The 15,016-nt window shown below is 41.9% G+C and overlaps 1 protein-coding gene across 6 annotated transcripts in view; it reads right to left on the bottom strand.

Moving 5' to 3' along the window:
- Tet3 (tet methylcytosine dioxygenase 3) overlaps nt 1-15,016 on the bottom strand; it is a 105,701-nt gene that overhangs the window by 26,560 nt on the left and 64,125 nt on the right. For all 6 annotated transcript variants that reach the window (XM_050164883.1, XM_050164881.1, XM_050164880.1 and 3 more), the window contains one exon: nt 1,633-1,723. In XM_050164883.1, coding sequence (XP_050020840.1) covers nt 1,633-1,723 — 91 coding nt within the window. The remainder of the gene's footprint in view (nt 1-1,632; nt 1,724-15,016) is intronic.

Here is a 15,016-nt window from a genome sequence, read left to right as displayed (position 1 = left end):
GGGGGGGAGGGGGTGTCTGATCAAATGGGCTCCTCTGATGGCTATTTGGAATAGAAATGTTTCCAGATGACATAGGAAATAATTACTGCACATCAGTGACCTCACTGAGCTCCGCTTACGGCAGATTCTCCATCCCATTTCCCTGCTGCACTGACAGGCTTAGCCCAGCTCCCCTCGGCACAGAAGACCTGGCTCCCAGTCTTGTAAAAACTAAGACACTAAGCCTTCCACAAAACGGTGTGCATATGCATCGGCAAATGTAGATTACCTTTACTTTTGCTTTATTTAAAGTTCTTTTGATTGGTTGTGAAATATCAGCACGCACATACACACACATACACACACACACACACGGCAAAGACTGCTACCCTTTTCTGTACACTTGAAACCCACGCTTCAGTTTTTATGCCAGCTCAGTGTATGTCCATAGCATTCCTACAGTGTGCCCTTGTGCCATCTCTGTTTTGTAGAAAAGAAAACTGAGTCACACAACTGACCCAAGGGGGACTCAGTAGTGGGATCAGGTGGGACCCAGGCAGTGACGGCATCCACACTCCTAGCTACAGAGCTCCACACACAGTCCTATCATCTGCTGCGGCCTGTGCAGACGTTAAAGGCTCTTTGTGAGCAGGCACAGCGGTGCACGCTTTTAATTCCAGAACTCAGAAAGCAGAGGTAGATGGATCTCAAGTTTGAAGACAGCCTGGTCTACATAGCTGGTTCTAGGACAGCCTGGGTTACATAGAGAGATCCTGTCTTAAAACAACAACAAAACCCATAAATAAGTAAATAGAGTATTTACATGAAAGAATAAAGAAAAAGGAGCTCCTGACTCCAGAAACAATGTGGCCGAAACTGAGCAAGAGTCCAGTCACAATGCCCCTCTACCATAACAGACTGGGTTCCAAATTGTAAACTAGAATAAACCTTTCATCTCCCCACCCCCCCAAAAAAAGATAAGGAAAAAGGGGAGCTGCTAAGTGACACCACAGCCCTTGAGTACTAATACAAACTCATGATGTCTTCAACTACTTAAAAGCATCAAAAATTAAAAGTCCACAGATGTAACTCAACTCAGGGTTTTCATCTAAAATGAACTAAAAACAAGCCACTTTTGTACCAACATGCACCCTGCCCCAAGCACCCCAGAGTCTTTCAAGACCTCTTGGATAAATGTGTGCATGAAGCCAGTAAATTTCATACAGAAAAATTCAGGACAGACCTCATTTGTGAAGTAATTCTGGCGGGGGTGGGAAATCAAGGCAAGAAAAGTCAGCTGATTGGAACTTGGGCCCTAAGCACCCTTTGCAGGATGTCAGCAGCATAGGGAGCTGGGTAAGCAATGCTAGAAACGCTGTCCAAGAAAACCAGGCTGCGGGAAACTAACTCCACAAACCTAACACCACACAGCTGTGTTTTCTCAGGAACAAGGGAAGAGGTCGGGACATAAGAGGGCATATATATGGATGGAAAGAAACCTGGACAGGAAGTGAGAGTCCCACACTGAACCTGCCACCGTCCAGATATGGGGCTTCTCCCTAGTGCACCTAGCACAACCCTACAGCCTCAGGTGCTTAGCATCCACATTCCACCCGGTAGGCCCCATTCTCCCTGGATGTGGGCATCACTCACCGCTCCTCCATGAGTTCCCGGATAGAGGCTACTGTGGGGCCAGATCCCAGGTGAGTGTAATATGGGCCTTCATCTTTCTCCACTATTTGTTCTGCAGAAATACCAAGAGCAAGCATTATTGGGAGACAATTAAGGCAACACTAATTCAGAAAAAGGCAAACCACTAATAGGAAGTTAATAAGTACATTACAAACAGCATATAAACATGTAAAAACTGTGTTCAGTCCCTATCAGGAAATACACAATAAAATTAAATTCACAATAAAACATATCACCAAACGGGAAAACTTAGAAATCTGATAAATTCAAGCATCGTCAAGACTGTGGTCTACCATCTGTAATTCAGCTCCCCATCAGCCAACAGAGCTGAGTTCTGTGCTTCAGGACAGAGCGACTCTGCTTCTGCACACACACTCTGACCAGGAGTCCGCGAGCTGTGGCAGACACACTACAGAAGGGAACCAAACGCCAGGGTCACGGCACACGGCAGTAGCATCCCCAAACACATTGCCCATCAACAGATGAAGAAGTATGTGCTACATCCAGATCCATCAGAAAAGCACTGCCCCAGGAATGAGTAAGTTCTCTGCTGTAGCAATGGGGTTGGATGCAGGACTTTCAGCACACTGCCGTGGTCCGAATAAAAATGGCTCCCATAGGCCCATAGTGGAGGGGCACTATTAGGAGATGTGGCCTTGTCGGGGTGGGTGTGGCTTTGCTGGAAGACGTGTGTCACTAAAGCCTGCTGCCCGCAGATCCAGATCCAGATCTCAGCTACCTCTCCAGCATCATGTCTGCCTGGACTCAGCCATGCTTCTCATCACAATGGACTAAATTTCTGAAATGTAAGCCAGCACCACTTAGATGTGTTCCTTCATAAGAGCTGCCATGGTTGTGGTGTCTCTTCAAAGCAGTAAAACCCTACAACACATACCACACAGAAACTCTATCATTATTATTCCCAGTGTCCTTAAAGAAAATTAAGACAGTGTTTTCCGAAGTTACCCTGGCTGGATTTGCAACTGAAATCCTCTTGTTTCAGGCTCCTGAGTAGGCAGCTTACAGGCAGTGCCTCCAGGCCCAGCAGTGGTGAAATTCTGGTACAGCTATCACATAGACCTTAGTAAAATACAGTAGACACGGTAGATTTGGGGACGCATGCCTGTAATCCCAGTATCTGAGAGATCAGGATTCAAGGGCAACCTCGGCTACACAGCAAATTCAAGGCTACCCCAGGCTACGAGAGACCCAGTCGCAAAAACTAACATCTAGAAGAGGCAAATTCACATGCGAGGAGGTAAACCAGACATCTGAAGGAGAGGTCATCAAGGGCCGAGAGGAGCGGGAAGTGGGCAGTGACTTCAACAGGTACAGGTCTGTTTAGCGGACAGTTCTGCAGACAACAGGGAAGGCCGAGCAATGCAGCATGTGTATCTAACGACCTCATCGACATGCATGTTGACACACGGGACTCAGAGATCCATCTACCTCCTGACTGTGGGATTAAATGTGGGGGCACCACTGCCTGGCTATATAACTTTGTTAGATATATTTTAACATGGTTTAAAAAACAGAAATGGGGCTGGTGATCTGGGTCAGTGGGTAAAGTTACTTGTCATGCAAGCCTGGAGACTTGAATCCCTCCCCAGGACCCAAACAGTAGAAAGAAATAATTGATTCTTGCAAGTTCTGACCTTTGCAACCACACATTCCTCATCATAAAATGTAATAAAAATTTTAAAATAATATAGAAACAAAGGACTGGTACACCCTGACATTTATGAGGCTTGAAAACACTGTAAAGGGAAAAGACGCCACAAAGGCTCCTCGGTGTATGAATCCATTCACGCAAACTGCCCCGCAGATCCACCTGTAACAGAGAGCGGCGGCTGCAAGGGAAACGATGAGGAGCAGCAGCTTAGCGGCATGGGGTTTCATCGGGGCAATGAAAATGTTAGAACTAGACAGGAACTGGCCACACACTGTGTGTGCACTCACCACTTACTGTGACATGGCTAATGTCATGCATGCTAGGTGAAGTTTATCTGCCAAAAGAAAATGAACTATTGACTCATGTATCTTTTTAAATGAGTTTAAATGAATTCTTCAAAGAGAAAGAGTCAGACTCCAAGAGCAATAATCACTTGGGCACGTGTCCTGAATGGATACTGTAAGGCTAACAGGTAAACTGTAACTGGAAGCCATACACACACTGTAAGTTGTTAAGTTTGGCTCCTGTCAGTGGGGACAACTACTCACAACGGAACAGGAAACTGGTGGAAGCCCACTGAGGAGGGCTTAGGAGACTAGCAAGTAGTGTACAAACAATAATCTCTAACTTTTAAATGTGTGTAACTATGACAACATGAGAGTATGTTGAAATGCATGAAATTAATAAAATTACAAACAAATAAAATGTGTTGTCTTTTAAACAAGTAAGAGCTGGGGTCTGTGAGACGGAGCTCAGTGGTTAAGGCACTTGCCATCAAGCTGGATGATGACCTGAGTTTGATCCCTGGAACCTCTGGAGTGAAAGAAAAGAACCAACTCCTAACAAACCGCCGTCTGACTTCCAAACACACAGACACACAGACACACACACACACACACACACAGACACACACGCTAAACACATAAAAAGTTCAGAATAAAACCATGCTGCAAGCCATCATTTGTGATCTAATTCCATAAAAAATTCTGGTCACATGCACCAAAGCAAGTGTGAAAGGATTTCACAGTATTATGAGCAACAGTTAAAACTGGGAGCAACACACGAGGGTGGAAAATCTGTGCGCAGCAGAACACGCGGAAGTGCACCCCAGTGACGGCACTAAGAAGAGAGTTTCCAAAAAGTAATCAGGCCGTGGAAGCAGAGCCTTGGGGCGAGGGAGAGGATCAGAGTTCAGCTACTACCACCCACACGAGCAGCGCTGCCTCTAACTCTAGCCAGGGGGTATCAGCATGCATGTGTATCCACGTTCTGGTTCTTTCTCTCTCTCTCAATGCACAGTTCTTAGAAGAGACGGAGTCTGGGGAGGGGTCTGTGGGTAAAGCGCTCGCAGTGCAAACATGAGTTAGGAGCTCAGATCCCCAGCAACCACTAAGAAGCTGGGCACGGCCACTTCCCCAATTTAGGGAAGCGGGACCATATTTGTGTGTGTGTGCAAACAAACAAACAAGCGGATCTTTTGCGTTCATCAGCCTAGCCACACTGATGACCTCCACAAACACTGAAGACATTGACTCAGAAAAGCGGAAATGATCAAGAAGTTACTGGATGTTGACTTCTAGACTCCACACACATGCACGCGCGCGCGCGCGCGCGCGCGCACACACACACACACACACAAGACTCAGAAATCTTAATTCTGCTTGTTCTCTGCTCTGGACCAAGTGAGGACACATCAGGGAAGAGCTCGTATCCCAGCTAGAAAAGGAGCTCTCACCAGTTACAGGGCCTCTGTGCATCTCCAGCTGCCAAACTGTGAGGATGCTGGATTAAGCTGTCCACTGTGCGGCATCTGTGTTGTAACAGCACACACTGACTAACACATGCGCACAGTCCAGCAACTGTAGAGAGGATGAATCTATCAGTCACAGCTGGGGTGAGTCAGAAGCGCACCTGCAATCATAGCCCCATGGCCAGCGTACTACCACAGACCACAACGAGAGACTGAAGCCAAACCCTGAACCAGTGAAACTAGACTACTCCATTTAAACATTCAAAGATAGGTGCCACTAAACCATGCTGCTTACAAAACCATCCGGAAGTGGCAAAATGAGACAGGACACTCAATGAATTCCAACCTCAGAAAACACCATTTTCAAGCTGGGCCTTGGTAGCACACACCAGCACTCCGGAGGTGGTGGTTGACAGATCTGAGCTCAAGGCCAACCTGGTCTATACAGAAAAATCCTGTCTCAAAAAACCAAAAGAAAAAAAGAAAAGAAAAGAAAAGAAAATGCCATTTTTCAAGAGAAAAGGCAGTGACGTGGACATTCGTTTGATAAATTTTCACGGAACTTTAAATAAAGATTTGTAAGCTGTCAAGAATTCATAACTATAATGTAAAAACAAAAAACATTAAAAGCCTAAGAGGCTGGAGAGATGGCTCAGGAGTTAAAAGCACTTGCTGCTCTTCCCGAGGGCCTAGGTTCAGTTCCCTATACCCACATGGTGGCTCAGAACCATCTGTAACTCCAGGTCTGATGCTCTCTCTGGCCTCCAAGGGCACCAACCATACATAGGGTACAGATACACATGCAGGCAAAAACTCATCCATATAAAAATATAGAATTTCAAGAAGTCAAATCCAAACTCATTTTGTATAGAACATTACACTCTCTTATATGGTAGAGACAAAACACGATACCCAGTTGCTCCCTTTAAAGAGCAGATGCTCCTGCTGGACAGACAAGAGCCCCACACGATCTACCTTATGGCATGTCCCATGTGGAAGGGATGAAATTTTCAATGCTTGATTTTGGAACAACTGGGCAGATTTATTTGATTCATAGTTAGAAATTTAAAGCCACCCCTCCCCCACTCCCCCACTCTCCCCAACTCCCCACATCCCCTCCACCCACAAAATCAGAGTTGAAGACGGCTCAGAATTTAAGAGCACTGGCTGCTCTTCCAGAGGACCAGTGTTCATGCCCAGCACCCTTGTCAGGCAGTTTACAACTGTCTGTAACTCCAGCTCCAGGGTATCCAATGTTCTCTCGGGCATCTGAGAGCACTTCCAACATACATGAACACATACACACACACACACACACACACACACACACACACGCGTGCGCACACACACACACACTATAAATAAACTTTAAAAAAGCTGTGCGGGCGCTGAAAAACAAGCAAGCGAACAGAAGAGAATTCAAACAGTTACATAAGAGGGAAGGACTCAAACATGACAAAATCCACAAACCACTGATTTAAAACAAAAGACTCTGACAAATTTAAGTAAAGGGAACCTTATAGCAATCACAACCAAAAGTCAACTGCAGACAAATATCATGCTGGGGAGAAATATCTGGAACAGCACACTAATTTCCTTAATCTATCGAGCTCCACCACAGCTCCGTAAGGACAGAACCAAGAGAAAAGAAGCGGGAGAGGATGATTCTTAGAGAATTACAAGTGGTTTGTACACACCTAAAGACATTTCTTTCCTTTTTGACGGGTCACTGTCAAAGTCTCTGCTAAGTGTACTGGAGAGGGCACAGGAACCAGGCAGTGTAGAGAGCAACACAGCCAAGGGCTAAAACAACAATTGCACAATTGGTCTGACCCAGCCATTCCAAACATTTCAAAGAATTTCTGTTTAGGAATTTGGTTGTATTTGCCTGTGTGCACAAGCCAGGTGTAGTTGCCTGGACTGCCGTCTCAGCATTCAGGAGGCCAAGGAAAATGTTTTGTGAGTTTGAGGCCAGCCTGGGCTACAGAGCAAGCTCCGGGCCATCCTGGGCTACATAGAAAGTCATCTCAACTGAAGGACAGGAGTTAGGCTGGGGAAATGGGACGACACACAAATGCTCATATGAGAAATTATCAGAGGTAACCTATAGTCCCACCACCAAACACTGAACGTTACAGCACAGACCCTATGTTGAATATTAAGCAACTGAGATTGGATTTATGTACAGGAATTACTTCCAGGTATTTTAATGGAGGGCATATTTCCAATGTTATACATAACATATACATCTGTACATACACAAGCATAAATGTATACATGGGTCATTACCAACACACTGAGTTCAGTCTTATCCTCCATTCTTGTTTTAAAGAGCTGTCAGGTATGCCTGAGTGTAGCCTAGAACAGTTGTCTGTCCTCAAAGCACGTTTCTCCTACGCTAAAGCATCCTTCCCATGCCACCAGGTACATTCCCCACACAGAAGTCTACTCAAGGCTCTCCCTGCTGACATTCTAGACAGTAGACAGAACATAATGTCAACAAGAATCCACATCATCCCCACACCACTCAGCATGACCCCATCACACACACCCCAGCCTCTAGCCACACAACTGCCCTGTCCCTGAGTCCTTAACTGTATTCTCATGGACTACAATGCCTTCATTTCTTTTGTATGTATTATATACATACATGGGCATGCATTCACCTGCATGTGCATGTGTGGATGACAAGTATAGTGGAATATTATTTATTTTAATAAATAAACCTTGCCTGAAGATCAGAGGGCAAAGCAGCCATACTAGAAGCCATACAGATCAGGGAGTGGGGGAACACACCTTTAATCCCAGGACTTGGGAGACAGAAGCAGATGGATCCGTTAGTTCAAGGCAACCCTGGGCTACACAAGATTGAATTTGTCTAAAAGAGAAACAGAGATCACAGAAAGGTGATCAGAACACTTGGGATCACATGCCTTTAATCCCAGCAGTAGGGAGGTGGAGACAGGAGTGATATGGCTGGGCAGAGAGAGGAATATGAAGGGGGAAGAGACAGGAATTCAGTGGAGTGTGGGGTGTGGAGTCAGGATTCATGGAGATAGGATCTCTCCATTTTTGGTCTATGGTAGAGGTAAGAATCGGGGGCTGGCTGCTATGCTTTTCTGATCTTCAGGTTGAACCCCAATATCTGTCTCTGGGTTTTTATTAATTGTGCTACATTTGGCGCCCAACTTTTGGAGTATGAATTCATGAAAAGGTCGTTTGCCTGTGGCTTTTCAGCCACCAGCACAGGCCAGAGTTACACACAGCCAGAGTCACAGCCCTGCCAGTTGGTTTTTCCTTTTTTTTTTTTTTGCCTCCTAGTGGGCTCTGCTGGAACCCCATTCTTGGACTGCTGTTAAACTAGGTAGCGCCTTCAGATCCAGTCAGGTTTTTACTGTTCAATGCAGCAGCAATAAGCCTCACATCTTCATCAACATCATCGGCAGATTTGGTAAGAAAATTGAAAATTCTTAAAAGGAGGAGTTAGTTAAAAAGAGTTTTTCCCACATTAAAAAATGGAAAACACCATTACATTGGTGGGATTTGTGTCTCTGTATGATAATATGCTTAACATTTTGAAAATGGGAAGACTAAATGGGAGGATAACTAGATTTATGTAATGTCAATTGTAAACATTATCAGTTTTTATCATTTTTGTTCTATCACTAAAAAGTTGGTTAACCCAAGTGTTAAAATATAGGATAGATCACAGAGATGTTCAAATCAGGACAGAGGAATTGACAGAGGAGAACCAATTTCAGCATTACATTATAAAAATAGAGAGGAACAGTCTAAGGTTGTCAAACAAACAACTAATAACCTTACAGGAACTGCCTGCAGAGCAACTGTTCAGGTTCTGTTACAGCTAAGTGGGCTCTGATGCCAATGTTAGATTTCAGGAGATTCAAGGAAGCAATAGTCTCATATGGCATACATTCGCCTTTTGTGAAGCAGATGTTAAACTTGTGGTCAGTTTGTAAAAGAATTATCCATAAAGACTGGATAGAATTGGTTACAGGTGTTTTAGAGCCTGGTCCATGATTAGAATGGAATACCTGGTTCAGAGAAGAGGCTAAGACTACTGAACAGAGTAAAGTTAGAGGTAGGGAAATCTCCCAAGATCAACTTCTTGGAGAAGGAGATTATGCTGCTATAGGAAGGCAAGATGTATATGATGACCACACCCTGGATTTATGCCACGCAGTAGCAGCTGTGAATGCTTCGGACAGAAAACAGGAAAGGAAACTGAGCCATTTAGTAAAGTTATACAGGGCCCAAAGGAAGCCTTTATGTATTTCTTATAAAGACTGACATCAGCGGTAAAGAGAATGGTACCAAACTCAGAAGCTAGACAAACTGAATCTCTGGCGTTTTGAAAATGCTGATTTTCAATGCAAAAGGATAATTAGGCTGTTAAAGGCAAGGTCAGCACCTTTGGAGGAATGGATCCAAGAAACAATTAATATTGAATCTCATGACCATAATGGATAGGAGTGGTGATTTCTAGAGATCTAAAGAAAAATTGAAATGTCAAGTGTTTCAATTGTGGCAAACAAGATCACCTTAAAAGGGATTGTAAACAGGGTGTTCCTAGAAACAATGTTTTTTTTTTTTTCTAAGCATAATCCACTCAAAATGCCCCTCTCTTCTGGATTATGCAGAAGGTGTGGCAAAGGCAGGCATTGAACTAGTGAATTTAGGTCAATGAGGAATATCCAAGGTAATCCTTTGCTGTCAGGGAAACTACACAAGGGGCCTCTCGCAAACCCCTATGCCAAATCTGGTTCAGTCATTTCCTGCCATCAAAGAGGAAACTCCTTCCCAGAGCATTTAAAGAACCTAATATCTATTGTAAGAAGCCATACTGCTCTAGATAACAGAACAGCTATAGAAGAGAGAACAAAAAAATTTAGGAGAAACCATAAAGCAAGTATTTTGGCAAACTTCTAAGACACAGGTGTAGATATAACAATAATTCCCTCAGAATCTTGGCATCCAAATTGGCCTCTTAAGAACATAAATGTTCAGTTTTTAGGAATTGAAACTTTATCTCAGGTAAAGCAGAGCCTGAGACGGATTGACTGTATGGGGCCAGAAGGACAGTGAGGAATATTAAAACCATATGTGGCTAATTTGTGGGGACATGATTTGTTTCAGCAATGTAATACTCACATTAACATTCCCCCAATCTTAGAAATAAACCATAAATTAGCACATATTTCTGGAAAAATATTATAAGATATTATTAAGAACAGTCACTGGCCATTCAGGTTGTTCAAGAACAGGGTACAACAGCTGCTGATATTTAACAGGCACCAACAACCCTTTCTTTAAAATGGTGGACAAATAAACCTATATGGATTAAGCAATGGCCTTTAATAATAGAGAAACTGCAGGTTTAGACAGCTTGTACAGGAGCAACTAGATGCTCAGCATATTGAAGAATCAACCAGCCCTTGGAATTCTCCTGTATTTGTTAAAAAGAAATCTGGAAAATGGAGAATGGTAACAGATCTAAGAGCTGTCAAGAAGGTGATTCAAACAATGGACTCTCTATAGTCTGGCTTTCTTTGCTTTCTCTATTACCTAAAGGATGGCTTCTTATAGTTACTGATTTAAAAAATTGCTTCTTCACTATACCTTTATAAAGAAAGAGAGAAAAATCTGCCTTCATGGTGCCTACTTAAAATAATTCTCAGCCTGCTAAAAAATATCAATGGAAGTTTCTCCCACAGGGAATGCTCAAAAGCCCCACCCTGTGCCAGTATTTTGTAAGGCAGTCATTGGAAATGATAAGAAATGAATTTTCTGAATCTATAGTTTACCATTACATGGACATTTTCCTATCTGATTCAAACGTAGATACTTTAGAAAGAATGCTTGAAGTAAAGAAAATTTTGCTTTTTTGGGAATTATAAATAGTTCCTGAAAAAGAATACAAAGAGGAGATTCTAATAATTATTTAGGCTATAAAATAAGTTTATAAAAAATTAGACCCCAAAAGGTGCAAATTAGGAGAGACTGATTGCAGTGTATTAATGACTTCCAAAGATTGCTAGGAGACATTTCCCATCTCTGGCACACTACTGGGATAGGTCCTGATGATCCGATTAATTTAAACAAAACCTCACATAGTGACAAGGATTTAAATAATCCCAAAGAATTATCAGCTGAAGCTGAGAGAGAAGGGCTTCGATTGAAGAGAAATTACAGAAGGCACATGTGGATCATGTAGATCTGAATCTTAACTGCATTCTGGTCATCTTACCCTCCAAATATGGTACAGGAATTTTAATGCAAAGGGAAGATATTATCTTAGAATGGATCTTTTGACCACATAAACCAAGTAAAAAAACATATGTGGAAAAGGTCTCTGAGTTCATTCTAAAAGGAAAATTGAGACTTTGTCAATTATAAGGAATAGACACAGCAGAAATTATAGTTAATATTAAAAATGATGAAATTGAAAAATTATGGCAAGAAAGTGAACCCTGGCAAAGAGTTTGTAGTAATTTTTGGGGATAGATTAATAACAACTATCCCAAAAGCATGAGAACTCAACTTATAGAGAGAACTAACTGGATCTTTCCTCACACTGTACGGGAAATACCAACAACTGGAGCCGCTACATTCTATACTGATGCAAATAAATCAGGAAAGGCAGGTTACAAATCAGAAAATTTAAGTAAAGTGGATCAAAGCTCTTATGATTCTGTCTAAAAGTCAGAATTACATGCTATTCACATGGTTCTAAGAGATTTTAAAGAGCCTCTCAACATAGTTACGTTTTACAATATGCAGAAAGAGTAGTTTTGCATATTAAAACTGAATTTACACCAAATGATACAGAAATGATTTTATTATTTATTCTGTTACAAGATACAATCAGGAACAGGAATCATCCCATATACATAACACACATCCGATCCCATATGGGTCTGCCAGGGCCTCTACACAAAGTAATGCAGAAATTGATTGATTATTGATTCGAAATGTGCTGGAGGCCTTCACAATTCATAAAAAACATTAGAATAGCAAAGGTTTAAAAACACTTTTCCATCATGTGACAACAAGCCAAAGAAAGTATAAGGAAATGTCTTACTTGTTCTTTATACAACCAAACACCACTACCTGCAGAAGTAACCCAAAGGGTACTCAAAGGAGTAAAATCTGGCAGATGGGTGTGTTTCATTTTGTAGAATTTGGAAAACTAAAATATATGCACCTCACCATTGATACCTATTCAGGTTTTCAACGGGCAACTGCTCTGTGTTTGGAAAAGACTGACTCAGTAAGCACTCAATTGCTAGAAGTTATGGCCATCAAGGGTATACCTGTACAAATAAAGGCAGACAATGCTCCAGCATATGTCTCTAAGAAAATTAAAAAGGTTTTTGCTTGTTAAAATATAAAGCATATTACAGGTATATCACACAATCCTACAGGGCAGGCAGTTATAGAAAGATGAAATCGAACTCTAAAGGATACGTTAAACAGAGAGGGATAATAAATACCCCAGAAATAGATTGCATAATGCTTTGTTAACTTTGAATTTTCTAAATTCTAGTGAGAAAGGAACAACAGCTGCAGAGAGACACTGGATAGTAGAAAAAACTACAGAATTAAACCAGCCATTATACTTTAAAGATGTACTGACCTCAGTGGAAACCAGGACATGTGTGATGCTGGGGAAGGGGTTTTGCTTTTGTTTTCTCAGGAAGATACCATCAAAACTGATAAAGATTTGATATGAACAAGAGACACCTCTTAATGGGAAGAAATGACAGTTCATTCAACAGCATGGTTCTTATCTAAACTAACCTATAAAACTCAGAAAAGTTTTTCATTTGATTAAATATAACTTGCCAAAAAGAGAATCTCCCCAAAATTAGGATTGGGGAAGGGTTTTGTTTCTGTCTTTTCAGGAGAAGAGAGTTATCTAGCTAAGGAATCTGAAGACTACTGGACAAATGAGACATCTGAAGAAAAAGGACAAATCATTCAGAAAAAAATGTCTCAAGAAAAAGAGTAAATTGGCCTATTGGTATATCACATTTCCAACAGGATAAAATTTCATAAATCTTCGAAAGTGTTTGTTTCTGCTGTTCTCTACAAACATATAATGCAAGTGTTCTTTTTGTATTCCCAGTCCAATTAAAGATTAAAGCTGGTTCTGGAGTTGGAGTGTGGCTCTCTCATTCTCTAAACCCAAGCATGCTTATTAAAGTGAAATTAAAAAATCTCTGTCTCATGTCAGAAGAGCCATCTGATATGTGACAGAAGAAAAACAAATATTTAAGGACTATCATATTGCCACTAATCTCATAATCCTTTGATTTTATATTAACTCTTCAATAGCTTTTATTAAGGTATAAAACTTATATGATAAATATGCATGTATATATAAACTTTTTGCCATATTAATGGTAATATAGAGTACCAATTCTAGAAAAAGGTTTCATCTATCTTCCTGTACATGATTTCGGGTTTGAGTCTCTATCAGTTTTCTGCAGTGAACCATGAGCATGTCTAATAGTGACTTTTGAAGTTTCCAAAAGGAGGATGATGATGATCCCACGTCGATGATCCTCCAGGACTATGATAACATGACCTGATGTGGGAGTGTCATATATCAATCTGTTGATTTCATTGGTTAATTAAATAAAGAAACTGCTTGCCCTGATAGGTTAAAACATAGGTGGGAGGAGTAAACAGGAGGAAGAGGAAGTGAGGTAAGCCTCCTCAGACTGACCCGACAGCTCTGCTCTCTGGAGCAGAGACGCCATGCTCAGCTCTCCCGGGTAGACGCGATAGCTCTGCGCTCTGAGGCAGATGCATGAAGCTCAGACCCAGGATGGACGTAGGCTAGAATCTTCCCGGTAAGCGCACCTTGGGGTGCTTACACACATAATTAGAAATGGGCTAAATTAACATGTGAGAATTAGCCTAGAAGAGGCTAGATAGAAACAGGCCAAGCAGTCTTTAAATGAATACAGTTTGTGTGTTGTTATTTCGGGCATAAGCTAGCAGGCGGCTGGGGTGCTGGGGACGCAGCCCCGCCACTCTTATTTCAACAATGACCAAGCTGAAAAACACCACCTAAAGACTGCCTTTGGATTACAAACTGCTCACAACAATTTTGAGGTTGCTAGTTAAGACGATCTAGCCTAACAGACTACTCTAGCCTAGGACTCAAGCCCTACACTTGCCCATTACACAGAGACTGAACAACATATGATAAAACTACCTCTCCCAGGACTTGACAACCCAAATTTTTCTTTTCAGGATCCCCTAAAGGTGCCATCACCCCCAGACAGCAGGAAGTAAATTTAAGAATATAATGCCCATGATGTAAAATTTCCCTATGTATGCTATGAATGTTTTATTGCCATTGGCTAATAAAGAAGCTGCTTTTGGCCAATGATTTAACAGAATATAGCCAGGCTAGAAAAGATATATAAAGTAGGCAGAGTCACAGAGAAGCCATGTAGCCACCACAAGAGACAGACACCAGATGGAACCTTACCGGTACGTCAAACCATATGGCAATACACGGATTAACAGAAATGGGTTAATTTAAGATATAAGAGCTAGCCAATAAGAAGCGTGAGCTAATACACCAAACAGCATTGTAATACTACAGTTTCTGTGTGATTATTTTGGGTCTGGGTGGCCGGGAAATTAATGAGCAGTCTCTGACTAGACGCCCACATTCCCAAGAGGTGGGGTGGGTAGTTTTGGTTGTTCAATATGTTATGGATATTTGTCATTGTTTAGGGGGGTTGGTTACAAGTTGTTATTGATTATAGTCAGGAGGAAAGTTAAACAAAGGAGGTCAGATTCAGAGATCTTGTTTTGAAAAGAAAAAAGGGAAATATAGGTATGATAGAATAAAATTATTCAATCTACTCTGAAAAGAAAAA

The sequence above is a fragment of the Alexandromys fortis genome, unplaced genomic scaffold (assembly GCF_014885135.2).
Source record: "Alexandromys fortis isolate MF-2015 unplaced genomic scaffold, M_Fortis_MF-2015_v1.1 scaffold_138, whole genome shotgun sequence".
In the NCBI taxonomy this organism is placed as follows: Eukaryota; Metazoa; Chordata; class Mammalia; order Rodentia; family Cricetidae; genus Alexandromys; species Alexandromys fortis.
The sequence above is the reverse complement of the archived record's forward strand: the minus strand, read 5'-3'. Positions and strand labels throughout refer to the sequence as shown.